General features: G+C 40.0%; 1 protein-coding gene across 3 annotated transcripts in view; it reads left to right on the top strand.

The window, feature by feature from the left end:
- The window catches only part of PDXDC1 (pyridoxal dependent decarboxylase domain containing 1), a 56,316-nt gene that overhangs the window by 14,790 nt on the left and 13,911 nt on the right, over positions 1-27,615 (top strand). For 2 of the 3 annotated variants that reach the window (XM_082361205.1, XM_082361206.1), the window contains exons 2-14: positions 3,862-3,938; positions 4,479-4,552; positions 5,058-5,123; positions 6,874-6,954; positions 8,685-8,831; positions 10,319-10,508; positions 12,844-12,912; positions 13,740-13,818; positions 18,179-18,263; positions 19,150-19,198; positions 19,351-19,452; positions 20,330-20,455; positions 24,583-24,633. In XM_082361205.1, the coding sequence (XP_082217331.1) occupies positions 3,873-3,938; positions 4,479-4,552; positions 5,058-5,123; positions 6,874-6,954; positions 8,685-8,831; positions 10,319-10,508; positions 12,844-12,912; positions 13,740-13,818; positions 18,179-18,263; positions 19,150-19,198; positions 19,351-19,452; positions 20,330-20,455; positions 24,583-24,633 (1,185 nt within the window). In that variant the 5' untranslated portion in view covers positions 3,862-3,872. The remainder of the gene's footprint in view (positions 1-3,861; positions 3,939-4,478; positions 4,553-5,057; positions 5,124-6,873; positions 6,955-8,684; positions 8,832-10,318; positions 10,509-12,843; positions 12,913-13,739; positions 13,819-18,178; positions 18,264-19,149; positions 19,199-19,350; positions 19,453-20,329; positions 20,456-24,582; positions 24,634-27,615) is intronic. The other variant, XM_082361207.1, reaches the window with a different exon arrangement.

Genomic DNA, 27,615 nt, shown 5'->3' with positions numbered 1-27,615 from the left:
AATCTCATAGCGTTGTAGTCAGAAAAGATGCTTGATATGATTTCAATTTTCTTAAATTTACTGAGGCTTGATTTGTGACCCAAGATGTGATCTATCCTGGAGAATGTTCCTTGCGTACTTGAGAAGAAAGTGTAATCTGCTGTTTTTGGATGGAATGTCCTATAAATATCAATTAAATCTATCTGGTCTATTGTGTCATTTAAAGCTTGTGTTTCCTTATTTATTTTCATTTTGGATGATCTGTCCATTGGTGTAAGTGAGGTGTTAAAGTCCCCCACTATTATTGTGTTACTGTTGATTTCCTCTTTTATAGCTGTTAGCAGTTGCCTTATGTATTGAGGTGCTCCTATGTTGGGTGCATATATATTTATACTTGTTATATCTTCTTCTTGGATTGATCCCTTGATCATTATGTAGTGCCCTTCCTTGTCTCTTGTAACATTCTTTATTTTAAAGTCTATTTTATCTGATATGAGTATAGCTACTCCAGCTTTCTTTTGATTTCCATTTGCATGGAATATCTTTTTCCATCCCCTCACTTTCAGTCTGTATGTGTCCCTAGGTCTGAAGTGGGTCTCTTGTAGACAGCACATATATGGGTTTTGTTTTTGTATCTATTCAGCAAGCCTGTGTTTTTTGGTTGGAGCATTTAATCCATTCACGTTTAAGGTAATTATCTATATGTATGTTCCTATGACCATTTTCTTAATTGTTTTGGGTTTGTTTTTGTAGGTCCTTTTCTTCTCTTGTGTTTCCCACTTAGAGAAGTTCCTTTAGCATTTGTTGTAGAGCTGGTTGGGTGGTGCTGAATTCTCTCAGCTTTTGCTTGTCTGTAAAGCTTTTGATTTCTCCATCAAATCTGAATGAGATCCTTGCCGGGTAGAGTAATCTTGGTTGTAGGTTCTTCCCTTTCATCACTTTAAGTATATCATGCCACTCCCTTCTGGCTTGTAGAGTTTCTGCTGAGAAATCAGCTGTTAACCTCATGGGAGTTCCCTTGTATGTTATTTGTCGTTTTTCCCTTGCTGCTTTCAATAATTTTTCTTTGTCTTTAATTTTTGCCAATTTGATTACTATGTGTCTCGGCGTGTTTCTCCTTGGGTTTATCCTGTATGGGACTCTCTGTGCTTCCTGGACTTGGGTGGCTATTTCCTTTCCCATGTTAGGGAAGTTTTCGACTATGATCTCTTCAAATATTTTCTCTGGTCCTTTCCCTCTCTCTTCTCCTTCTCGGACCCCTATAATGCGAATGTTGTTGCGTTTAATGTTGTCCCAGAGGTCTCTTAGGCTGTCTTCATTTCTTTTCATTCTTTTTTCTTTAGTCTGTTCCGCAGCAGTGAATTCTACCATTCTGTCTTCCAGGTCACTTATCCGTTCTTCTGCCTCTGTTATTCTGCTATTGATTCCTTCTAGTGTAGTTTTCATTTCAGTTATTGTATTGTTCATCTCTGTTTGTTTGTTCTTTAATTCTTCTAGGTCTTTGTTAAACATTTCTTGCATCTTCTTGATCTTTGCCTCCATTCTTATTCCGAGGTCCTGGATCATCTTCACTATCATTATTCTGAATTCTTTTTCTGGAAGGTTGCCTATCTCCACTTCATTTCATTGTTTTTCTGGGGTTTTATCTTGTTCCTTCATCTGGTATATAGCCCTCTGCCTTTTCATCTTGTCTATCTTTCTGTGAATCTATTTTGTCTATTCTTAACTGAAAAATCTGTTCAATCTTACAGGAGAAGTTAGCCGTGTTGAACTTAGAGCCAGTATGTTGATATCCAATATGCCATGCCTTCCTAAGGGGTTTCAGAGGTAATAATGACAACCCAAGAATCAAGCTGACTTTAGATTCTTGGTCCTATAAGATAAGTCAAAATTAGTAGGAGTCTGAATGGCTTCTTTCAAAAAGCATATAATCTAATTGGGGAGAATACCTATACTGGAAAGATCATCTATAAAACAATTCACAGTAAAGGATGTAAAGAATCGTGAGGATGAATGGCAGTTGCATATTAGAATGGCCCCAGTTACAAGCCTTCCGTCCTGTTGTCCCCATAAATACAATCATTTGTCAGGCAGTGAGTCCAGATTTTTAGTTTAGGAACAAATGGTATTGATATCATTAGGGGGGATGTGAACATGTAAAAATGGTTTTATCCATAGGGGTTTCTTGGAAGTAGTGAATTGTGATTTAATAGGTAGGTAGAGGTGGATAAAAGGTACAAGGACATTTCAGATGGGGCAGATGTTATAAGCATGAAACATGGAGGTGTAATTGATCAAGCAAACTGTTTATCTTTTCATTTGGCCAGATGATCAGGGATTGATGTGTCACAGGAGATGAGGGTGGTAAGGACCATGACCAGCAGACTGAGGAGCAAGAGCAGTTCTCTTGACCATTATCTGTTCCTCATCCTACCCTGAATTGTTAAGGGAGAGCAGGGAGACCCTTTTAGATTACTCTCTAACCCATCTGGTGCTTACATTTAAATCGTGATTTTTATTGGAAACACCTGGGTTTTTTAATTTTTTTTTTCTCTAGTGTAAAAATCAGATCGGATGTGGCTATGTGATTATTTTCTAATCTCTTGTAGAATCAGTGTGATGTAATAGAAAGAGACAGAAACAAATCAGGAAGCCAGGGTTCTGGCACCTCTCTGTCATTTATTAGTTCCATGAGCCTAGGCAAGTCAGTGTACCTCTCTAAGTCTTAGTTTCCTCTCCTCTAAAATGTTATACCAGAATCAGAGGTTTTCATGCTTATACTTTTTTTTCTTCTTTTTAATGAAACTTTTTACAAGTGAAACTTTACTCAAAACCCTATTGTTAAAAACAGCTGATCTCCTTAAGGCGGAGCAGAGAGGTAGCAGCTCCAACTGGCTACCCAACCCTTTCTCCTCAAAGTTCTTTCCAGGAGTCTTAAGGCTGAGAAGAACACAGGTGGGAAATCCCTGGACTAGACCCCTAAGGTCCCTTCTAGAATTAATATTTTCTGATACTTACATTGATAAACAGTAGAATTTCTTTAAAAAAAAAAACAATTTTGAGGAGGTAACACAGTACTAAAGGTAATATACACTCACTGCACATCTACATTGTATAAACTATTACAAGGTACAAGAGACAATATGAAGAGAAAAGCAGATAAATACACTTGAAGTGTATTTGAAGAGTAAGGGGAGACAAAAGAGAGCTTCTGTGATTGTTTATAACCCAATTCATACTATATAGAGATTCAAGGCAACAAGATTGTCTCTCTCAAAATTTTTACGGAGATGCAAGAGGAAAGAAAGGAAAATGAGTGTTTCAATTCTGCAAGAATTTTTAAAAATTTGTTTTGTTTATGTTTCGAATGGGAGGTAGATGTACACGTGGTACTAAAATCCAAAAGGAACAAAAAGATATGAACTAAAAAGACTCCCTCTGACCCCTGTAGCCATTCTTTGGAGGCAATCACTATTACTAGCTTGTGTAAGTGTCCCAGAGTTTTTAGAAGCACTTGCAGATCTTTGAGCGTATTAGTTTCCTGGGGCTGCTGTAACAAATGAGCACAAACTGGGTGGCTTAGAACAACAGAAATACATTCTCTCTCAGTCCTGGAGGCCAGAAGTTTGAAATCACTGTCGCGGGGCTGAAATCAAGGGCTGGCAGGGCTGCGCTCCCTCCAGAGGCTCACGGGGAGTGTCCCTTCCTTTCTTGTTCTGGCTTATGCTGCTTGCCAGCCATCCTTCCCTGTTTGGTGGCTCCATCGCTCCAGTTTCAAGGCCAACATCTTCAAATCTCTCTCTGCTCTGTCTTCACATAGTCTTCTCTCTCTGTGTGGTCTCCCTCCAATTCTCTCATGTGGATACATGTGATTGAATTTAGGGCTCACCTGGATGATTCAGGGTAATCGTGCCATCTCAAGATCCTTAATCACTTCTGCAAGGACTTTGTCGCATAAGGTAATGTTCACAAATTCCAGGGATTAGGATGTGAATATCTTTTGGGGGGCTATTTTTCAGCCTACTACAACAGTAAAATGAATAGTATACTATACATACTTTTCTGGACCTTGCTTCTAATAGTGAAAAACTGGAATAACCTAAGGGTCCATTAATTCAGGACTGGTTCAATAAATTATAATACATCCATCAGATGCAAAAAGGTGTAACCACTAAGAAGAATGAAGTGGACCTGCTGACATGGAACCATATTCACTATAAAGTAGAAAAAAGCAATTTGGAGAGGTGCATATGAGCAAAGTGAAACTTTGGAGAGACACATGTCAAACTTCAAAGTGGCCTCCCCTGGGGAGTGGGACTTTTTTATGTTATACCTTTGTACTGTTGGAATTTTAAAATCAAACATGTTCTTTAATAATCCAGGTATTTTATAATAAATCCAGAAGAAAATGGACTTGCATTTAGTTTTTCTGGATGAATTATGTTGCAGAAGTAATAGAGGGTTGTTAAAGTTTAACCTTTTGAAAATTTGTTTCTCAGATAGCAGACCCTACTCTAGCTGAAATGGGAAAAAACTTGAAGGAGGCCATGAAGATGCTAGAGGACAGTCAGAGGTGAGCCTGTGGAACAGAAGTGACCCCATTAAATGTGTTCAACCTGCTGTGAAACTGGCGGCACTTGTTTCCTTCTGTTAAAGACACCTCTTGGTTTCAGAACGTCACACTTAGCTTCAGCTGACTTTAAAACTGGTATTTGTCTTGGGTATAAGGTGCTTTGTAATTAAAGGATTTTGAAATTAAGGGGCAGGACTTACAATTTTCAGTTCTGCCTATTAAGAGTTTCATTTATTTAATATATTGACTTGAATCTATAAATACTTCTTACTGTATATTCAGGTCATATACGGCATCAACTAACCAAGAAATGGGTTGAAGTATTATTATACTTTTAATATTATTTTCCTGAAACTAAACCCTACCCCAGCCTGGGGGCTGGGATGAGAAGGCGAGGTGTGTGTTTCAAATCTGACATCAGTTACTAAGAGGTTGTGAGCAACATTATCACATGTTCCTGCTCAAATGTTACAAGGTTAACAGTTTTTTATTTTCTTTAAATTAGAAGAACAGAGGAGGAAAATGGAAAGAAGCTCCTATCAGGGGATATTCCAGGGCCACTGCAAGGCAGGTAGGTGGCAATGAAGATAAGTACCTTTACTTACGGTGTACACTTTCTTTAAACCAAGATTTTACCATCACTAACTTACAATTTTAGTTTTAATGAGCACAAAGCAAATTGAGAGTTATATGCAGTGTAACATCAGAAAACTGAAATGCCATTGGTTGGTTGGTGATAACGCTAAACCTACTGTTTCTCCCCCTTTCCTGTTCAGAGTTTAACACAACCTCTTAACTCAAAAGTGATATGCAAACTCATAATTATAACTCAACTATCACACTTGGTTCATCCTTGAAACCAGTAATCTATTTGGTAGACTGAGCTTTATTGTGAGAGTTATTTTAACTTGATAAGATTTATCACTTTATTATATAGTAAATGAAAGGAAAACGTCAACTCTAATTTATTAGCAGAGTGGTTTATTTTTTGGCAACTAAAGCAAATCTGTCAAGTGTTTGTGACTTGAGCTAGCAGGGAAGAGGTCAGAAAAATAAGTAGTTATCCAACTAACATTTTCACAGGATGTTAGCACTCAATCTGGAGTTAAAGTCCCGGCCCAGTTTCCCTCAGACAAACTTATTATTTTTTTTATAACCAGGAAACTGTACGTAGGTAAATAGTACAACCCTCTTAAGTTGTCCTTTGACCTGAATATAAATATGTACAATAAGTATGTTGCAAAAGAATAGTATAGAGGAAGGATCCCAGTGTGCCAATAAATGTCACATCTAACACACCCAGATACTGATTTTTTTTTTGGCTGCGTTGGGTCTTCATTGCTGCACATGGGCTTTTTCTAGTTGCAGTAAGCAGGGGCTACTCTTCGTTGCGGTGCGCAGGCTTCTCATTGCGGTGGCTTCTCTTGTTGCAGAGCATGGGCTCTAGGCGCACAGGCTTCAGTAGCTGTGGCTCACGGGCTCTAGAGCACAGCCTCAGTAGTTGTGGCGCACGGGCTTAGTTGCTCCGCGGCATGTGGGATCTTCCTGGACCAGGGCTCGAACCCGTGTCCCCTGCATTGGCAGGCGGATTCTGAACCACTGCGCCACCAGGGAAGCCTGAAAGAGAGAACTTTTTATTAGTCACATTCTCATTAATAGAGTGATAGTATTTTGACGTCACATGTTTTACAAGTTGCCTTGCCATTGCTTAGAACTTCACCTTTCACATTCTTCTCCTAAGTTTCCACCTCCTCATGTGATGAGCGTTTAAAAACATATCTTGGATAGAAGTAAGTGTTTACACTCCAAGCGAATCTGCAGTTTCCCCAGCTTGGGGAAGAGGTAATAATAAATCATGCTTCCATTTCATGTTTAGCTCTGTTAGAACAAACAGACAAGACTCCCACGTGGAGGGAAGCTAGATACACCAGTGACATTGGAATATTCTTGCTGCTTTTGTGACCTTCCAACAGCTTATAAGGACTACTTCGGCCCTTATTACATGCTTATTAAATAGTCTCCAAGATTCAAATGAACAGGTAGAGAAATATTGCTAAAGCTGGTAAAATTTTTAAAAATCAAATTAATATTTAGGAAGAAGATTTAATCGCAAGTAAGGTTATTTTCAGAATTCAGTTGATAATTTGAGGTTTGTTTTAAAAATGATGTATACTGTATCTCAAAACACATTATTTCTTTCGTAGCTCCTCAGTTAAAAAAGAAAACATGTCAAGCTAGTTTAGACGAGAGAAAATAGTGAGAGACTGGTGAGGGACGTGTGCAGTTTCCCCCTGTTTGTCAGCTGTTTTTCTGTTCCGCAGTGGACAAGACATGGTGAGCATCCTCCAGTTAGTTCAGAACCTGATGCACGGAGATGAAGATGAGGAGCCCCAGAGTACCCGGTAATGGAGAACAGTTGGCAGCTTCTGTTTCAAAGTATATGTGTTCTTGATTTTGATAATGATTGCATTCTCACAAGTTTCTGCAGTAATAAGCTATATTTAATTCCTAGTTACATGTGATATTCAAATGATGTTCAGTTTCTTCAGAGAGACATTGACATATTTTAGATAATATATTTTGTAAAAGGAAGTCATTTACTAAAATCTTGTCGTTTTTATGGTCTGGTGTCTTAGGGAGGGGCTGGCACAGGGGCCGGAGAATAGCTGCTGTGTGCTTTTCTGTTTCTGATTGCTTCTGCTCCTGTGCTTCCGCCTCTGATTGCTGAGAAGTGCTGCAGCTGAATTCATTGGTGGCAGGCCACGTTGTCTGTGAATCATCTGTTTATTTTATTTCTGTTTATGCATCTATCAAGCAATTTATTTAGTTTCATTTTCTCTTTAATAGTTTTAAATTTAATTTTTTTGGAGTAAGTAATTCATTCTTCCAGTTCAAATTTCAAAATATAGAAAGGGTGTATATACAAAGGCAATTTTCCTTCTTACCTCTGCCTCCCTACCTTGTTCTCCTTCCTAGAGATAAGTTGCCAGTTTCTTGTGTATTTGTCAGAGATACTTCATGTGTATGTACACCCAAGCAAAATGTCTGTGCTCACCCCCTCCAGTACCTAAATACTATGCACGTTGTTCTGTGCCTTGCCTTTTTCATTTATGTCTTGGAGTTCCTGGCATAGCAGTATACAAGGAGCTTTCTCCTTTAAGAGCTGTTTAGTGTTACTCTGAATGGATGAGCCATATTTTATTTAACTAGTCTACTTTTCATGTTTTACTCTTACAAACATTCCTACAGCCAGTAACTCTGTACATGTGTCATTTCTCATAGAAGAAGTGTTTCTGTAGATTAAAGTCCTAGAAGTGGGATTGCTGGGCCAGATAAGTTTGTGCATTTGTAAATTTGGCAGATATTGCCAAACTTCCCCTCGTGGAATTGTGCCAGTTCACATTCCCACCCATAATGTGTGAGAGTACGTCTTTCCCCACACCTTTGCCTGAAAGAGTATTAGCAGACTTAAGGATCGTTGCCAGTCTGATAGGTGAGAAATGATATTTCAGCATAGTTTTAGTTTGCATTTTTCTTATGAACCAGATTAAGTGTCTTTTTGTATGTTTTAAGACCCATTTATATTTCCTATTCTATGAACTGTCTCCTTTACCCAGTATCCTGTCAATTTTTTTTTTCTTTTTACATTTATTCTTTATAAGGGAAATTAGTCCATCCACTTTAGTAATATGTAAAACAATACCTGGTTCCCCTTGAATGTGCTGTATTGTTATAAATAGCTATTTAATGCAGGGAATTGATCTTCGTCTATTGATTCTTAAATTTTCTGCACATTTTATCTCAGCTCTACTCTCCATAGTTCTTCAACTGGTATTTAATTTAAAAAACTTTTTTGGAGAAAATTATTCAAAAACAGTTTGTGAATTTAGTTGGTATTCAATAAAACAGATATTTATCTCCTAGGACTTGAATTAAAAAAAAATAATTTTCCCCCAAACTATTAATACCTTATGCATTGAATTTTCTAAATGTATCTCAGTGTCTGCCTTCTAGGCCATTAAATGCATTTCAAGTCTGACAGAAATTTCTGTGGAATAATGTGTCTCTACGTTTTATTTATTTATGCTTTGACTAATACTTTTTTTTTAATCTAATAAATTTTGATTAACAGAATCCAGAATATTGGAGAACAAGGTCATATAGCTTTGTTGGGGCACAGTCTGGGAGCTTACATTTCAACTCTGGACAAAGAGAAGCTGAGAAAACTTACAACTAGGATACTTTCAGACACTACCTTATGGCTATGCAGAATTTTCAGGTAATAAGTTTTTAGTTTCTGGTAAAGACATTTAAGCGTTGGGTATAGACTGTGAGAGATCTCTTTTCTGGAGCTATGCTACCTGGGTTCAGCTCTGCCTCTTCCCTTTCCTCTTGGAAGCGTTGCTTAACCACTCCATGCCTCAGTTTCCTTATCTATGAAATGGGGATAGCCTTAATATCTATTTGATGACATTGTTGTGAGGATTAAATGAACTAATGAATTAATATATGTAAAGAGCTGAGAACATGAGCACATACATGTTGGATAATGTCCACAGTTACTTGTTCTTAAGATTCCTAATTGGCACATGTTGATAGAAGGTACAGCAGTGAAATAGATTCAAGTATTTTTTTTTTTTTTAATTTTATTTATTTCTTTATTTATGGCTGTGTTGGGTCTTCGTTTCTGTGCGAGGGCTTTCTCTAGTTGTGGCGAGCGGGGGCCACTCCTCATCACGGTGCGCGGGCCTCTCACTGTCGCGGCCTCTCCTGTTGCGGAGCACAGGCTCCAGACGCGCAGGCTCAGTAGTTGTGGCTCACGGGCCTAGTTGCTCCGCGGCATGTGGGATCTTCCCAGACCAGGGCTCGAACCCGTGTCCCCTGCATTGGCAGGCAGATTCTCAACCACTGCGCCACCAGGGAAGCCCCTCAAGTATTTTTAATCAAAGTATTAGCTGTGCTTTAGTAGAAAGGAAATGCTGTCATAAGGAAGATGAGTATGTGTTATGAAATTGAAATTTGCCTTATACTGTGATAATATTGGCATTATTAAGGAATTCTAGCAGATTAAGGAGTCAGTAGAAGAAATGGGACCAATGGTATTTTGTGTTTATTTATGGTATTACGTTTATGGAAAAGGAATGTTTACCTAACGTTGGAACATTTAACTTGGGAGACTTGTTTTCAGATGCTGGGAAAGAGCTTGACCTGGCGAGAGTATGAGTTTGCCTAACTGTATGGCAAAGGAGAAATTTTCTTCTGTTCTAATAAAAATCCAGCACCTGTAACTGAAAATCTCTCTGTCCTTCTTTTTGGAGATTGAGAAGAATAAAATGTCCCAGGCAGATATTAGTGAAAGCAAAAGTTAGCCTGACTAGCATTTTTGACAGTTTTACTTAACTTTGGATGTTTTAGGGCTGAAACTACTAAGAACCATGCCTGCATTATCCAGTGCTGGCTTTCCTGTAAAGTAAGCCAGTCCATGATCTTCAGCCTTTTTATATCTGAGGGATTCCTATTCTCTACTGGTTTTCATAGTTTCTGCTCTTTCTGGAGCTGGGTGTGGATGAGGGGTCATTGCCGCTGTTCTTTATAACCTCCAGCTGCAGTGAGGTGTCAGCCCTCTGAGATGAGGGTGATTCCTATCTCCTTTCACTGATCTGGGTAATAGTTTCCGGGTTGAGAAAAGAATTACTTCCATGGTTATAAGACTGGGATATAAAATCAGAGATAAGAACATACTGACATATGGGTGTCTCTTAACAGGTATGAAAATGGCTGTGCTTATTTCCACGAAGAAGAAAGAGAAGGACTTGCAAAGATCTGTAGGCTTGCCATTCATTCCCGTTATGAAGACTTTGTGGTGGATGGGTTCAATGTGTTATATAACAAGACGCCTGTTATATATCTAAGTGCTGCTGCTAGGCCTGGCCTGGGCCAGTACCTCTGTAATCAGGTAATGTGGCATAAGGTGGATATTTTAAAGAAACGATGTTTTGTTCTGTCCTGGAAGTTTTTCTTTAGCTGCTGTTTTTTTCAAGTGAAAAGAAAGGTGATTTTCTTATATGCTTGTTTTGTCATTATTATGTATAAATGTGTATTAATAAATTTAGATATATATATATGTATTTTTTTTTAGTTGCCCAAAGGCAACCACAGTCGACATTTTACTTTATTTCTTTTCAGACTTGGCTTAATCAGAGTGTATGTGTGTTTTTACATAGCTATATCTGGCTTTTTTCACTTACTGTTATAACAGGTTCATAACATGTTTTACCAATTCTCCAAAGTAAAGTAGGTTTTTAATGTCTTCATAATAATATTCCTTCAAGTGAGTGTATAGTATTTTAACTGTTTCCCTTTTGGGCAATTAGAGTGTTTGCATTCTTTTGCTTTTTATGACCATTTTGAGGAAGTGCTGTTTGTATAATGCTGTTATGGACATCTTTTTTTTTTTTTTTAATTTTATTTATTTATTTATTTATATTTATTTATGGCTGTGTTGAGTCCTCGCCTCTGTGCGAGGGCTTTCTCCAATTGCGGCAAGCGGGGGCCATTCCTCATCGCGGTGCGCGGGCCTCTCACCATCGCGGCCTCTCTTGTTGCGGAGCACAGGCTCCAGACGCGCAGGCTCAGTAATTGTGGCTCACAGGCCCAGCTGCTCCGCGGCACATGGGATCCTCCCAGACCAGGGCCCGAACCCGTGTCCCCTGCATTGGCAGGCGGACTCTCAACCACTGCACCACCAGGGAAGCCCCTGGACATCTTTTTGCATGAAGCTTTTCTATACTTTGTGGGTTTTTTTTAAAATTAATTAATTAATTAATTTATGGCTGTGTTGGGTCTTCGTTTCTGTGCTAGGGCTTTCTCTACTTGTGGCAAGCGGGGGCCACTCTTCATCGCGGTGCGCGGGCCTCTCACTATTGCGACCTCTCTTGTTGCAAAGCACAGGCTCCAGACGCGCAGGCTCAGTAATTGTGGCTCACGGGCCCAGTTGCTCCACGGCATGTGGGATCTTCCCAGACCAGGGCTCGAACCCGTGTCCCCTGCATTAGCAGGCAGATTCTTAACCACTGCGCCACCAGGGAAGCCTGAAGCTTTTCTATACTTTGGGTTGTATTCCTCAGATGGATTTTCAGAGCCAGTCTAGAATTATTAGATCAAAGAGCATTACCATTTTTTAAAGTTCATGGTAGCCTGATTACGGGGCTACCTTCAGTCAAGAACTTGTTAAGCCTCTTGGCCAAGAATGTTTTAAAGCAAAACCCATAGGATTGGAGGGGTTGTCTTTTGTAAGATGGAGGAGTCCAGGGAGATACATAGGGGAAACTCAGGGCTTAAGTTGATTCTGAGCTGTGGTCATTGGTGGCAAGAAATTATGTCCTCTTCTTGAGGGTGTACAAAATAAGGAGTTTTACAATATCTCTGTAGAAACATGAAACAAATTACTTATTGAGTATCTACTATAGGCCAGGCTCTTATGGACCCAAAGCTGTCTTGGAACAGCAGTCCAGTCTGCAAAAGATGTGTGAGAGTGTTCTGTTAAGTGGGAAAGGTAGATGGCAGAAGAGTCATGTTCATGTTTTAAAAAGTGTGTACATGCTTATATGCATATGTTTTTTATACCTAGAAAAATATATTTATATAAATGTATATATTTTTGCCTAGCAATTATCTGCAAGGTTCTATACTAACCTGTTAACAGTAGCAGATTGGTGGTTTATGGGGGGGTATTTTCACTTTTAATTTCTGTAATTTTTTATTGTGTGTTTTACTTGGCTTTCACTTTCATAATTTAAAAGAAAAATTCTTTAAGGTGAAAAAGTGTGAATAAAGTGCTCATTAAATTTTTGGTCTTTAAATGCTTCCAAGTCTTAGTTATACAGAGCAATATGCTGCAAATGTTAAAAAAATTCCTAAAACATAAACTCCTTAAGGATTTGGAAGCTAAAAATGAGGAATATAAAATTTATTTGACAATTACTGTCTCCATAATGCTGACTTCATTTCTCTCAAGATATGTACATCTGCTAGTCCATATCTATTGCTTTTTAGGAATGGGTGGACCCTTAAATAAGATATTGTACTTTGAATGCCTTTAGCCGGTGTTATTTACCACTAATCCTTGGAGGAAGGATTCTAAATTATCCCCCCAAATGCTCATATTAAGAGTTCCTAAGGAGAGAGAATGTTTAAAAAGAATAATTGTGACTTAGAGCCACAATCTTTTGGGGACATAAGGGAATGGTGACAAAGATCTTTCTTGTTAAATTGCATGTTTCTTCCTGCAGCTTGGCTTGCCCTTCCCCTGCTTGTGTCGTGTGCCCTGTAACACTATGTTTGGATCCCAGCATCAGATGGTGAGTTCTTTAGGTTTATAAAATAATAAAGAATTGTGTTTTGAAACCGTGCCTTCCTTTAAACTGTAGTTCTGTTTGCTGGCCTCCAGATAATTATTAGCTTATTCATGGATTGCTTAGATCTTCCCATTGCATAATACATGCCGCCAGGTTTGAATGTCCAGGAAGGCTGGCTGGCATAAAGGTGAGGAGTACCTGGCTCTTAAGGAATCTTGTAATCACTGTATCACCTGTTTTACGTAGAAACATGGAGTCCAGTTAAGCCTCAGAAATTCCTTCTAAAGCTCATTCTTTCAAATGGTTATCACTGTTGCCTGGATTTATGAATGGGCAGATTTTGATTATTGTAATCCTTGGCATTGGATTCTGCTTATTTTTAGACATGCAAGTGATATGCCTTTCCATACTGAAGTCAGAAGCAAAAGGGATAGGTTTTAGGGTTCTGCATTTCTTTTTCAAGGTAATTAGATTTTCTGGTTCAGATACATCAATGAGTAATATCGAAGATACATGTTTGGTTGTTTTTTGGGAGGGGGGGTTGAGAGAACATTTTTTTTTTATTGTAGATGTTTAAAACTAGAGAAATGTTGGTTCTGTATATGCAGTTTCTAACTTTAATCTCATTTAACTGATTTTTCTAGTTAGTCTTCAAGGAAAACGATTTTATTTTCACAACTATGATCGGAGAAAAAAGGAAAATTGTCAAGAAAAGAATTGCTTTGATAAATTTTGAGAGTCATCTGCTTCTTTTAGAAGTTATAATTTTTCAGTGTATATGCTTTTATGCTGGTTGTCTCATGTTTTTGTGGTTTGTCTTTCAATCCCAGGACGTTGCCTTCCTGGAGAAACTGATTAAAGATGACATAGAACGAGGAAAACTGCCCCTGTTGCTTGTTGCAAATGCTGGTAGGTATCATGAACCTGAATCTTCCATTTTGGACATACAAGAAAGAGGCTAGGTAGTTAGCCTAAAAGAGATCAAGTCTTACGAATGTTTGTGTGCCACATGTTTAAGGAAGTCAGTATCAGCACTGTGGTGAGAATTACAATACTAAAGTTTTAGCTCATTAGATTCCCTTAATTGTTGGTTTGTTTTGGGAGTTCTTGTTTGTGTGTATATACTTTTTCATTTAGGTTGTGCTTCTCTATTCCTTCATGTGCTTCCTTTCTAAATTGAATTTTTTTTTTTTTTTTGGCTCTGTTGGGTCTTCGTTGCTGCACTTGGGTTTTTCTCTAGTTGCAGTGAACAGGGGCTATTCTTCGTTGCATGCATGGGCTTCTCATTGCGGTGGCTTCTCTTGTTGCAGAGCCCGGGCTCTAGGCGCACGGGCTTCAGTAGTTGTAGCACGTGGGTTCAGTAGTTGTGGCTCGCGGGCTCTAGAGCGCAGGCTCGGTAGTTGTGGCACACGGGCTTAGTTGCTCCGCGGCATATGGGATCTTCCTGGCCCAGGGCTCGAACCCGTGTTCCCTGCATTGGCAGGTGGATTCTTAACCACTGCGCCACCAGGGAAGCCCTAAATTAAATTTTTAAATGTCACATTTAAATGTCCACCTTTGAGACAGCAGGTCAACTACCACTTTCTGCTGTGCTTACCAGATTGTATTCAGCATTGTACTTGAAGCTCTGGACAGTGGAGTAAGGCAAGAAAAATAATTAAATGACATACAGATTGGAAAGGAAGAATAAACTGTCTTTATTTGCAGATGGCATGATTGTATAGGTAGAAAGTCCTAAGGAAACCACAAAGAACAGCCATTGGAACTAATAAGCAGATCTATCAAGGTTGCAATGAACAACTGAAATTGAAATTTAAATGCCATTCATAATAGCATCAAGAAAAAAACCTTTATGGATAAATTTAACAAAATAATGCAAGATATGTACACTGAAAACTACAGAATGTTGCTGAGAGAAATTCAAGAAGACCCAAATAAATGGAACAATATGCCATGTGCATGGGTTGAAAGACGCAATATTATTAAGTCAAATCTCCCCAAATTAATCTATAGATTCAACTCAGTCCTTATCAAAATCTCAGCAGACTTCCAATTTCTTATAGAAATTGATGAGCTGATTCTAAAATTTATATGGACATAAAAGGATCTAAGAAGAGCCAAAAGAATTGTGAAAAAGAACAACACTGGAAGACTTATCCTATCTGACTTTTAGACTTACTGTACAGCTACAAATAAGAGAGTGTGAGATTAACTGAAGAGAACAGACTCACTCATAGAAATATGGTCACTTGGTTTTTTTTACAAAGATGCCAAGATAATTTAAGAGAAAAAGGATAGTCTTTTCCACCAGTGGTCTTGAATCAATTGGATATCTATATAGAAAAAAATTGAATCTCAACCCTTACCTCATTCTGTATGCAGATGTTAATTATAAATAGTTCATAGGTCTAAACATAAGTGCCAAAGCAATAAAGCTTCTAGGAGAAAATATAGAAGATCTTTATGACCTTGGCTTAGGACAGAGATTTCTTAGGACACAAAAGGCAGAACCATAAATTGGACTTAATCAAAAATTAAAAGCTTTTGGGCTTCCCTGGTGGCACAGTGGTTGAGAGTCTGCCTGCCAGTGCGGGAGACACGGGTTTGAGCCCTGGTCCGGGAAGATCCCACATGCTGCGGAGCAACTAAGCCCATGTTCCACAACTACTGAGCCCACGTGCCGCAACTACTGAAGCCCATGCGCCTAGAGCCCGTGCTCCAAAACAAGAGAAGCCACTGCAATGAGAAGCCCATGCACTGCAACAAAGAGTAGCTCCACTTGCCACAACTAGAGAAAGCCCGTGTGCAGCAATGAAGACCCAATGCAGCCAAAATAAATAAATTAAAAAAAAAAAATTAAAAGCTTTTGCTGTCCAGGGAACTATATTCAGTATCTTGTAATAACCTGTAATGGAAAAGAATCTGAAAAAGAATAACTTTGCTGTATACCTGAAACTAACACAACATTGTAAATCAACTATACTTCAATTAAGAAAAGAAAAAGAAGCTTTTGCTATCCAAAAGACTCTCTTAAGAAAGTGGAAAGGCAAATAACAGACTGGGAGAAAATATTTGCAAAACATTTTTCTGACAAAAGACTATATCCAAAATATATAAGGAAGTTTTACAATTCAATATTACGGAGGTAAACAGTACAGTTTTTAAAGTGAACAAGAGATTTGAGTAGACACTTTGCCAAAGAAAATATATGAACGTATAAGCACTTGAAAAGATGCTTAGAGAAATGCAAAACAGAACCACAGTGAGCTACTACTATATATCTGTTAGAATGGAGAACATAAAAAAATACAATGCCGAACACTGGTGAGGATGCAGAGTAACTGGAACTATCCCTTCAGTTAGGGATGCAATATTCCTAACTGAAAACAACCCAGATGCCCTTCCCTTGATGAATGGATAAACAAATTGTAGTATAAACATATCATGGGATACTAAGCAATAAATGGAAATAACTACTGATCACGCATTTCAACACAGATGAATTTCAGAAGCATTCTAAGTACCAAAATCCAAACATGAAAGAAGTTACATAGTGTATGATCCATTTATATGAGATTCTAGAAAGATAAAACTACAGTGACAGAAAACAGATCACAGTTGTCTGGGGCCAGTGAGGAGTAGAGAGAAGGGTGAAACTTCAGGGGGGATGAGGGAACTTCTGGGGTGATGGTGGTTGCACACTGTATTTGTCAAAATTCATTGAACCATAGCCTTAAATGAGTGGATTCTATTGTATGTAAATTATACTTCAATCAGTAAAGCTAATTATTTTAAAAAATAATAATAAACAGAAAAAACACATATCCACGTTGTTGCCAGCAGAAAAACTACCACTTCCCGCCTGACTTAGTATATTGTATGTTTAAAAAGAAACATAACCAGTCTACTATCAATCACTTAATAGATGGGAGAGGCTGCAGTTTACGTGTGATTGAGTGGTTTACCAGTGTGACTGCATTGCCGTCACCAGAGCGCACATCCCAGTGGTTAGCAAGCAGACGTTGCCAAAACATGAAGAGAATCTGAATGTGGTCCAGTCACTTAAACACGGCACAGTGCTTTATGTTTTGATGGCTCATGTGACACAACCCATGCGTTGGCCTTTGATCTTGTTTCGACTAAACTAAATGTGTCATTTTAGATTTTTTTTTTTAATTTGAGACAGATTTGGGTGGGGGGAGGAGTGGAGTTGTCAGCCCTTTTCCTGGCATAACCACTGCAAAAGAAGCACTTGTATTAGTTGTGTTTGTTGAAGCCGTTGGTGAGCGTTTGGAATCTTGTTAGGTGGGTTCTGCTAACTGGAAATTTAGGACAGTTGGGAGAATGTGTGACTCTGCATTTTACTAAAGGCTCTGTGAGGAGGATCTGCCCAGCAAAGCCTGCAGTGTAAACAGATCACCGAGGGAATGGGTTAAAGTGTGTAACGTGTTTAAACTGACTTCAGAATGCTTTCTACATTAAAACAAAATACCTCTCGGGAATTCCCTGGTGGTCTAGTGGTTAGGGTTCGGCGCTTTCACTGCCGTGGCCCGGGTTCAATTCCTGGTCAGGGAACTGAGATCCCGCAAGCCGTGCAGTGCAGCAAAAAACAAAAAACAAAAAACAAAACAAACACAAAGGACCTCTCAAATTGGGTTAAAACAAACAAAACAAATTCATCTATGTATTTTTTATAGAGAGCACACCTAAATAAAAATAACCCAGAAAGTGACAAAAAGTAAGTGTGGAAAAGGGATATCTTGGGCAAATGCTAACGAAACAAAAGTACTGTAGCAAGGTTGCTGTGAGATAAAATAGACTTCATATTAATAATAATTCATGGCATCTACTCAGAGATATGACAGGTATGAATGCTTATGAATATAACTTTGAAATATATAAAGGAAAAGTTGATAGAATACAAGTATAAACTGACAAAACCACAATCTTGGTGGGAGACTTGAATATATTTCTCATGAAACAACAGATCAAGTAAATAGAAAATAAGTATATAGAGGATTTAAATAACACAGTTAACAAGTTTGATTTTATAGATACATATAGTGAACAATACACACTCTTCAAAACTTGAATACCCAGCTTGCAAAAGTTGATTTTAAGCCAGTCCAGCAAGAAAATCTCAATAAAACAGAGATACAATGTTACTTCTCTCATAGGGAGATAATGTATATAGAAGCTTTTATCATGCTGCAAAGACTCAAAAAATATTTGTTTCTTTTAGTCTCCTTTCTTGTGTGTTTTATCCTAGGAACTGCAGCAGTAGGGCACACAGATAAGATTGGGCGTTTGAAAGAGCTCTGTGAGCAGTACGGCATATGGCTCCACGTGAAAGGGTGAGTGGAGGGGAGTTTGGCTGCGTGGTGGGCTGGCAGAGTGCCCAGGAGGCGCTCACTTTGTCGTCACATACATCACTAAGGGCTCTTTGGCTTGCACATTACAAAATTACCCAAATTGGCTTAAGCAAGAAGAGGTTTTATTGGCTCCCATAGCTAAGAAGCCCAGTGTTAGGATTGGCCTTAGGCACCACGTCAGCCAGGTCACTTGGCTGAAGTTCCTCCATGGTGGTGGCTCCGTCTGTAGATAGCCTTTCCTGTTCTGGTGCAGAGTAGCTGCAGCAACTCCAGCCGCCTTTCCAGGTGTGTGCAGAGGGTCAGAAGTCCCAGCAGGAGTCTCATGCCGAGCCAATTGCTGTGGCCAGGGAAGTGTAACACTCCTAATAGTTTAGGTGATTTGTGAAGCTGTGGTCTCATAGAGGAGATTGGGGTGGCTTCCCAGAAGGCCGTTGGAGTGCTGCTACGAGAAGAGAGGGGCGGGGATGCAGGGCAGCCCAGGTAGTCCGTTTCCAGGACGTCACACACACACGGTGCGTTGCTGGTTCCTGTTGTCCCTCTGGGAAGGAATGATGACTGGGGAATAATGCTGGTATCTACCAAAGATATAAAATAATATAAAATAAGACACCCATTGCACTAAATAAGTAGAAGTCACCCCCTGAATTACGTTTTGATTAAAATGCATTTTCCAGGTTTTCCTGAAAGTTGTATATGTACCCCACTTTATGTTGCTGTTATAAAAGCTACCAACACAGCTGAAAGACATGTAAATGTCAGCGTGGAACAGCACAGCCCTTTTTTAAAAAAATTTTTAAATTTAAAGTATGTACTTAGTGAATAAGCAGCAGTAAATAATTAGTTCTTAGGTCTGTGTTTTTTCTTCCAGTGTGAATCTGGCAACATTGGCTCTAGGTTATGTCTCCTCATCAGTGCTGGTATGTTGTTGATTTACTGAATACTGTGTTTTTAAGAAGGAATTTAACATCACTTAATCCCTGATGGCTTTTCACAGTTTTTATGAATGGAGAAATATGTTGGGTTTAGTGTATCCTGATAGTCTAACAAGAAGTTGTTCTCTCTGTGGTAGGCTGCAACCAAATGTGACAGCATGACGTTGACTCCAGGCCCATGGCTGGGTTTGCCAGCAGTTCCTGCTGTGACGCTTTATAAGCACGACGATCCTGCCTTGGTAAGCTTACTCTCACTGGGAGGGAGTGGGGAGTGGCTAATAATCACTGGGTCTGGGGGCAAAATACAGAAAAAGGAAAAAGTGAACATTTTCCTTAATGTTACCTCTGTGACTTTTTTTTTTTGAAAAAAATGTTTTTAACATAAATGAAACTATACCATATATATTTTTCTATTTAGTCTCCCCATACTACCCCATGTGTATGAAAAACTTTTTATCACTGTGTAATATTCCATCACTTGAGTACCACAGTTATTTAATCATTCTCCATTTGTGAACTTTTAGGCTGTTTTCAAATTTTTGTTACTAAAATAATGAGCATCATTCTGTGTTTCAAATTATTCCTTAGACTGGGTTCCCAGAAGTGGAATTAATAATGAGTAAGAGTATTTTAAGGTTCTTGATCCACATTGTCTAAAAGGTTGTAACATGATATAGCTTTTAAAAGCATAGTGGTGGTTCTTGTTAGTGGATCAGTTAGTGATAGGCACATGCAAAATAAGCTTTCATTGATTCTTCTTAAACAGTTAATACCTTGCTCAGGTGATAATGGCTAGGTGTTTGAGGATACTCAGAACAGCCTTGGGAGGGGCTGCCTCTTGAATGGCTAAGAGCTCCAGCTCTGGGATGAACCCATTTGGATTCTCATCCTGGCTTTGCCACATCGTAGCCATGAACCCTTAGACAAAGCAAGGTCTCTGAGCTAAGTTGCCTAGAATACTTACCTCATGGAGTTGTTTGATGATCAAATGAATAATGCAAGCCAAGTGCCTGCATAGCATCTGACACAAACTAAGTGCATAGTAAATGGTAACTAGTTAGTTCTGCTATGTGATTTCATTGGCTGTGATTAATAAACCCATATTGGCTTTTTTAGACTTTAGTTGCCGGTCTTACATCAAATAAGCCAACAGACAAGCTCCGTGCCCTGCCACTGTGGTTGTCTTTACAATACTTGGGACTTGATGGGATTGTGGAGAGGATTAAGCATGCCTGTCAGCTGGTGAGTAGAAACCTGAAGTTCCAATGAGTCACAGATACTCCATGGCAAAAACAGAGACAGAAAAATGCTTCATTGATTTACCCTCCCCCCAATACTTTGTTGTCTGGATTTCCCATCTCATAAGCAAGCAGACTAATTTCCCTGCATATATAGGTTTCTTGTTCAAAGTTATGGGAGAGACTGCTGGGGCTGTCCCAGCTTTTGTGTCCAAATGAAATCAGATTAAAATGAATGCCGGTGACAGCATGGGGGAGAAAAGAAGTCACAAGGTGACAGCGAAGGAGTGGAGAAGAATGCAGAAGCCGGGATAAATGTTCCACTTGACTGACCGACTCTTGAGGGTAAAGGATTGTGATGGTTGGGGGGAGTAAGGATGGCATGGATATTTTTAACACACGCTGGCTTGGGCTCCCAAATTGCAAGGCTCTAGGGACAATTTTAATTCTCTGTTTGAGGTGTTCTAATTGTGAAAAATATATAATTATGTTGTAGTTTAGAAAGCAAAAAAAATGCCGTATTTACACAGTTTGAGAGCTGAGTTCTACCTAAGTCTAAAGCATGATGTCACCTTTCTGTACCTCCAATTTCTCACCTGTAGAATAGGGGTGATGATGTAATGGAAGATTGTTATGAGGACTTAGTTCATACATGTAAAGCTCTTACAGCAGCACCTAGTCATATAGTAAGGTATGCAGATAGTTTTAAAAATAAATCTTTGTTTTAAATATATTCTTGGAATTGACACTTCCTCGTGTCATTTTTATACTTAAGAAAAATTAGTATTTTCATATTACTGTAGCAGGAGTCCTTTGGTTCATAATATTAGGCTAGTTCATTTTAACATTAGTTTCTAATGAAATAGAAACATTCTAAATGAAGTAGTTTCATTTTTACATTAAGTAATATTAAGATTTATGTTCATTATGTTTACAGAAGCACCACATTTTTAAAAACATTTTCTCACTGGGCTGTTGGCTCACATCTTGAGGTTTGGTCCTTTGGAAGGAGAAGCCTTCATCACCATGGTAACTAAGTCAGTTTGGGGAAGGTTTGGGCGCCCCAGGGACAGTTTTTCAAATCCCTTTGGTTTATGGGGCGCAGGAAAATAATGATGACAATCAGCCACCAAACCCTTGAGGTCACTGCAGCTCTGGCATCTTCCTGCCAGCAAACGCTGTGGCGGATCTCAAACCCTCCTGAGCACTTGACTCTGCTGCTGACTCACCGCTGCTAAATGCACATGTGAAAACCGCATGGTGGCTTAGCAGGTGTGGTCGCCTGTGTCCAGTCCTGCCTTGTAGTCCGCACCAGGTCACATGTTCCCTGAGAGCAAAAATCAGTGTCCTCCTCCTTTTCTTCCTCCTTCTCATCTTCATCTTCGTGAGAAGCAGTTCCTGAGCATTTACTCAGTGCCAGGTGCTGTGCAGCACCGTGGATGCAGGCTCTCATTTGGTCCCTACAGCTTCCCCAGAATGTAAAGTCCACTGATAACATATTAAGAATTAGTTTTCATGAGGGGTTTTCCTGTGTCCAACACTCAAACATCTGTTGAATTAATGACCCCCAGGCCATGCAGTATATATTATTTTGTCCCCACATTAGTGATGAGAGAGCTGGGATTGAGATATTAACGATGATGACAGTCGTCATCACTTATGTAACGCATGCCACGTTCTAGACACCTAACATGTATCAACTTGTGGAGGATAGATACTGTCACCCCACTATGTAGTTGAGGGAGCGGAAGCACAGAGAGGCTGAAAAACTTGTCCAAGGTCATAGCTAGTAAGTGGCAGATAAGTAATTTACCCACAGTCCCACAGGTGGTAAGGGGCAGAGCCAGGCTTTGAACCCAGATGTGGTTATTCCAGACCCTGTGCTTCTGACGAGCTCTTAACGGTGCTGTGCACTCTCATTTACCTTTGCTCTTCCTCCCAATATCGGTACTGTGCCTCGCACACATTTGCACTCGGTAGTTTGGTTTTGTTTTTTTTCTGTTTTTGTTTTTGTTTTTTAATATTTTCTTGGCCACGCCATGTGGCATGTGGAATCTTAGTTCCCCGACCAGGGATTGAACCCACACCCCTTGCATTGGAAGCACAGAGTCTTAACCACTGGATCGCCAGGGAAGTCCCTGGTATTTTGTTTTTTGTTTTTTGTTTTTGAGATATAATTGATATATAACATTATATTCGTTTCAGGAGCACATCATAATGATCTGATATTTGTATGCATTGTGAAACGATCACCACAATACATCTAGTTAACATCCATCACCACACATAGTTACAAAAAATTTTCTTTTCTTGTGATAAAGACCTTTAAGATTTATTCTCTTAGCAACTTTCAAACATGCAATACAGTATTAAAGTTACTACAGTATTGGGAATTCCCTGGTAGTCCAGTGGTTAGGACTTCATGCTTCTACTGCTGGGGCCCGGTTTCAATCCCTGGTCAGGGAACTAAGATCCTGCAAGCAGCAAGTTGTGGCCAAAAAAAAAAAGTTACTACAGTATTATTGACTATATTCCCCATGACTCATTTTTTTTTTTAATTTTTTTTTTTTTAATTTTTTTAATGATATTCTTGTCTGCTTACATTCTTTTTATTTATGTATGTATGTACGTATGTATGGCTGTGTTGGGTCTTCGTTTCTGTGCGAGGGCTTTCTCTAGTTGTGGCAAGCGGGGGCCACTCTTCATCGCGGTGCATGGGCCTCTCACTATCGCGGCCTCTCGTTGCCGAGCACAGGCTCCAGACGTGCAGGCTCAGTAATTGTGGCTCACGGGCCGAGTTGCTCCGCGGCATGTGGCATCTTCCCAGACCAGGGCTCGAACCCGCGTCCCCTGCATTGGCAGGCAGATTCTCAACCACTGCGCCACCAGGGAAGCCCATGACTCATTTTTAATAACTGCAGTTTGTACCTTTTGATCCCTTTCACCCACCCACCCCCAGCCCCCGCCTCTAGCAACCACCAGTCTTCTCTGTAGCTATGAGCTTTGTTTTGTTTTGTTTTAGATTTCACATGTAAGTGAGATCATATGGTATTTGTCTTTGTCTGAATTATTTCACTTAGCATAATGCCCTTAAGGTCTACCCATGTTGTTGCAAATGACAAGATTTCATTCTTTTTTATGGCTGATTATTTTCTATTGTGTGTGTGTTTGTCTGTGTGTGTGTGTGTGTGTGTGTGTATCCCATCTCCTTTATCCATTCATCCTTTGATGGACACTTAAGTTGTTTCCGTATGTATCTTGGTGATCATAAATAATGCTGCAGTGAACATATCTTGTCGAATTAGCGTTTTCATGTTCTTCAGTTCAGATAACCCACGTGGACTTGCTGGATCATATGGTGGTTCTATTTTTAATGTTTTGCGGAAGCTCCATATGTTTTCCACAGTGGCTGCACCAATTTACATTCCCACCACCAGTTCACAAGCATTCCTTTTTCTCCACATTCTTGTGAACACTTGTCATTTCTTGTCTTTTGATGACAGCCATTCTAACAGGTGTGAGGTGATATCTCATTGTGCTTTTGATGTGCATTTCCCTGATGATTAGCGAAGTTGAGCATCTTTACATGTGCCTGTTGTCCATCTGTATGTCTGGAAAAATGTCTGTTCAGATCTTCTGCCCATTTTTAATTGGATTGTTTGGTTTTTTGCTGTTGAATTGTATGAGTTGTTTGTATATTTTGGATATTAACCCCTTATCAAATAAATGATTTGCAAATATTTTCTCCCATTCCATAGGTTCCCTTTTCATTTTGTTGATTATTTCCTTTGCTGTGCAGAAGCTTTTTAGTCTGACATAGTCTGCTTGTTTAATTTTGCTTTTGTTGCCTTGCACTCAGTAGTGATTGAATGACCTATATTGCTAATATGACAAATTCACATATGTCTCATTAGAAAAAGCTTTTCTGGAACCACTAAATGTAACTTGTAACTGAAATATTGGGGAATATTTGCAGATGTTTAAATGCAAAAATTGGCAGCCAAAATTAGAAATCATCAAGTTGCAGATGGCTTTATCTGCCTGAGATCCTTGTTTGCAGACCTGCAAAGACCCTCATAAAAACCGCTTCTTAATATGAAATTACATAAGCTGTTTTTTTGTCATTTGCAGAGTCAGCGATTGCAAGAAAGTTTGAAGAAAGTGAACCACATCAAAATCTTGGTATAGTACATAATTTGATCTGTTTTTTGAAGTAAATAACTCTTAACTTCAGTGACTTAGAATGATTTTCTCCAGATTTGATGCATGTCCATGGAATTGTGGCAGCTCCAGTAAAACCACATTCTTTGGGAGAGAGTCATGCATGTACTGATGACCTAATTCTGCAGTTAGCAGAAGCCTAGAAATTTGCCCCTTATACTGTTTGAACCCATACAGTGCTTTTCATATAATCCATTTGCAGTTTTTATTCTGTTAAAATTTAGCATTGCACAAAGATGTAATAAGCACCATTGATTTCACCTGCCCAAGGATTTTTAGAACACCCATCTTCCTGAAATGAAAAATCATTTTGTCTGTGAGTGCTTTGGGCTACTCTTTCTGAAACCCTTTGACCCCAGAGTTGGCATTTGCATGAAGGGGAATAAGGCAGAGAAAAGGGGGTGGCCCTGCTCCTCTTGCCCTGGTGTCTTCCTGAAAGATGCCACCATCTGTCAGAGATTGTGCCCTAAGGCTGGTAACTAGACAAGTAGATGAGGATGTAGGGGGTCTGATAACCAAGTATCAGTTCAGGTTTGAATGTTTTCATGTTTTGCTTCATTGTATTTTAGGATTTCAGAAAAAATGTAGATCAGATTCTAATTTAAACAGGGTCACTGGTGTTTCTTTGACAATTCTGCAGGATACAGTTAAGTTTAAAACGAATGTTTGAGTTTATTTGGGGTTCAGGTGAGTGCAGTTTATTTCCACTTTAGTACACAGTTCGGTTTAAGTGCGTGAATGGGGGCTGCTCACATTGCCTTCTGAGTAGGAGCTTGGAGCTACTCAGCTGACCTGAGGTGACTCAAGTCCTAGCTTGGAAGAGGACAGTGGCCCCTCTGGAGAAGCAGAGGGATGAATGTAAGTCAGGAGACTTGGGTTCCAATTTCAGCAGTACCACTGGGGCCCTGTGACACTGACTCATTCTGTTAACCTCCTAAGCCTGTGAGCTCAGCTGTCGGTGAAGGTATGTTGGTTGGACGCCCTTGACTGCAAACAGAGAGAACTAAATTATGGACTAGAATGAGTGCGCTGGTGGGGTGAAGGCAGTGCTGGGCCTGTGTACTTCCTGTCCCACCCTTGCTGAGCCCTCTGGGGCTCCTCTTCATGTCCTCTCCTTCCTCATTCTCCTCCAAGCAGGGAGGAGCAGATGGTGCTAACTGATCTCCAGCTGGTTCGGAGCGCCTCTGTAAGGCCACATGTGGCCCGGGCATAACCCTGCGCCCTCCCTCCTTGCAGTGGCTGCTCTGCTCCGTAGGGGGTACAGTAACTGGCAGACACCATGAGGCATCGTGGCCTGTCGGTAATCCATCATCATCATCATCATCATCATCACAGCTGCTGTTTGTGAAATGCTTGCTGTGTAGCATACGTGGTACTAAGTCCCTTTCATGCCTATTTCTTTTAACCCTCACAAGTCTCCTTTGTATGTGCTGTTCCCTGTACCTGAAAACACTGTTCCCCCTAATTCTTCTCATTACTGATTTCTTATCCATCAGATCTCAGTTCAAATATCACCTCTTCAGAGAGGCCTTCCCTGAGCCCCGACCCTACCTAGAATAACATCCACCACCTTCCATCACTCTCTGGGCTCTGGGTTTTTTCCTTCATTGAACTTATTACTACCTGGAATCGTGGTCTGTATTTGTTTGTTGTCTGTTTTTCCCCTGTAGAAGCCTTGTAAAGGCAAGGACTTTTGTCTGTTTTTTCATGGTTTTATGTCCTGTGCCAAGTATGATACTTGGCGTACAGTAGGCATGCGAGTGTGAATAAATACATAGAATCTGTGAGTTGGACGCAGTGGTTATTCCCTTTTTACTAGTGAGGAAGGTAAGGCACAGATAGGTTGAGTGCGTGCCCAGGTTGCCCAGCGAGGCAGTGGTAGAGCTGGATGCACACTCAAAGCCTGCGACCTTAGTCAGTGCACCATCCCTCTGCGGTCAGTTACAGGAGAGTGAATTCCTCCTGCCTCAGGCTCGTTATGAGGGGTATATCACATAATGCGTGGGAAAGCAAAATGAAGACTGTCAGGCACCATAAAATAGAAGCAATTATTAAGTGTCTTTTGCTCCTCACCACAGTATTTGTCTAGTGCTTTCATAGGTACTGACTCCGGAATCCTCACAATAAGTCTCTGGGGTAGAGTGGCGTTATCTCCATTTCTGTGGCTCAGATGAGTCGTGTGTCCAGAGTCCCAGAACTAGTATGTGGCAAAGCCAGGACTTGACCCCAGGTTATCACAGAAGAGCTTCTCTGCTGCTCAGCCACTCCCTTCTCCAGGCGTCCATGGCCTTCTTCCTTCCCATCTGGACGGCCCTTCAGGAGCCTCTCCCATCCCAGAAGCACAAGCCCACTGCCCGAGCTCACCACCTCCAGCACCAAGGCCTTTTCCAGGGCCCGGGGTGGTGCTTGTGCCCCACTTTATCAGTGCCCAATTCAGTCTCCTCTGCAACTGCATTCTGATAAGGCTGTTGTTTCACAGGACTCTTATCCAGCACATGGAGTAGATTCTAAAGTCAGCATGTGAGGGGAAACTCTAATATTGTCACTCTTACGCCTGAAAATTCCAAAATGCCTCTGGGGGGCAGTTAACACGGTTTCGTGTTTACGTCTCTGCTGGCTTTTAAGATTTCCTTGGTCCTTAGTGTACTGCCACTTTCACCATGATATATCTAAGTAAGGATTTTTATTTTTAATCTTGCTTGGGACTTGTGCTAATTGAACCTGAGGATTCTTTTTCTTAATCCTGTAAAATTCATTTTTTCAGCTATGACCTCTTTCTCTAGTCGTACCTTCTGGAACCCCAGTGGGCTGCATATTGAACCTTGTCATCCCACCTTCCATCAGTCTCTTGGATACCTCCATCTCTTTGCTGCCTTCTAGTGTAGCCCTTCAGATCCGTCTTGGAGTTCAGTAATTTGCTCCGGAGCTGCATCTAATCTGCTG

This window comes from Balaenoptera borealis, assembly GCF_965194805.1.
Source record: "Balaenoptera borealis genome assembly, chromosome: 16".
Lineage (NCBI taxonomy): Eukaryota > Metazoa > Chordata > Mammalia > Artiodactyla > Balaenopteridae > Balaenoptera > Balaenoptera borealis.
The sequence above is the reverse complement of the archived record's forward strand: the minus strand, read 5'-3'. Positions and strand labels throughout refer to the sequence as shown.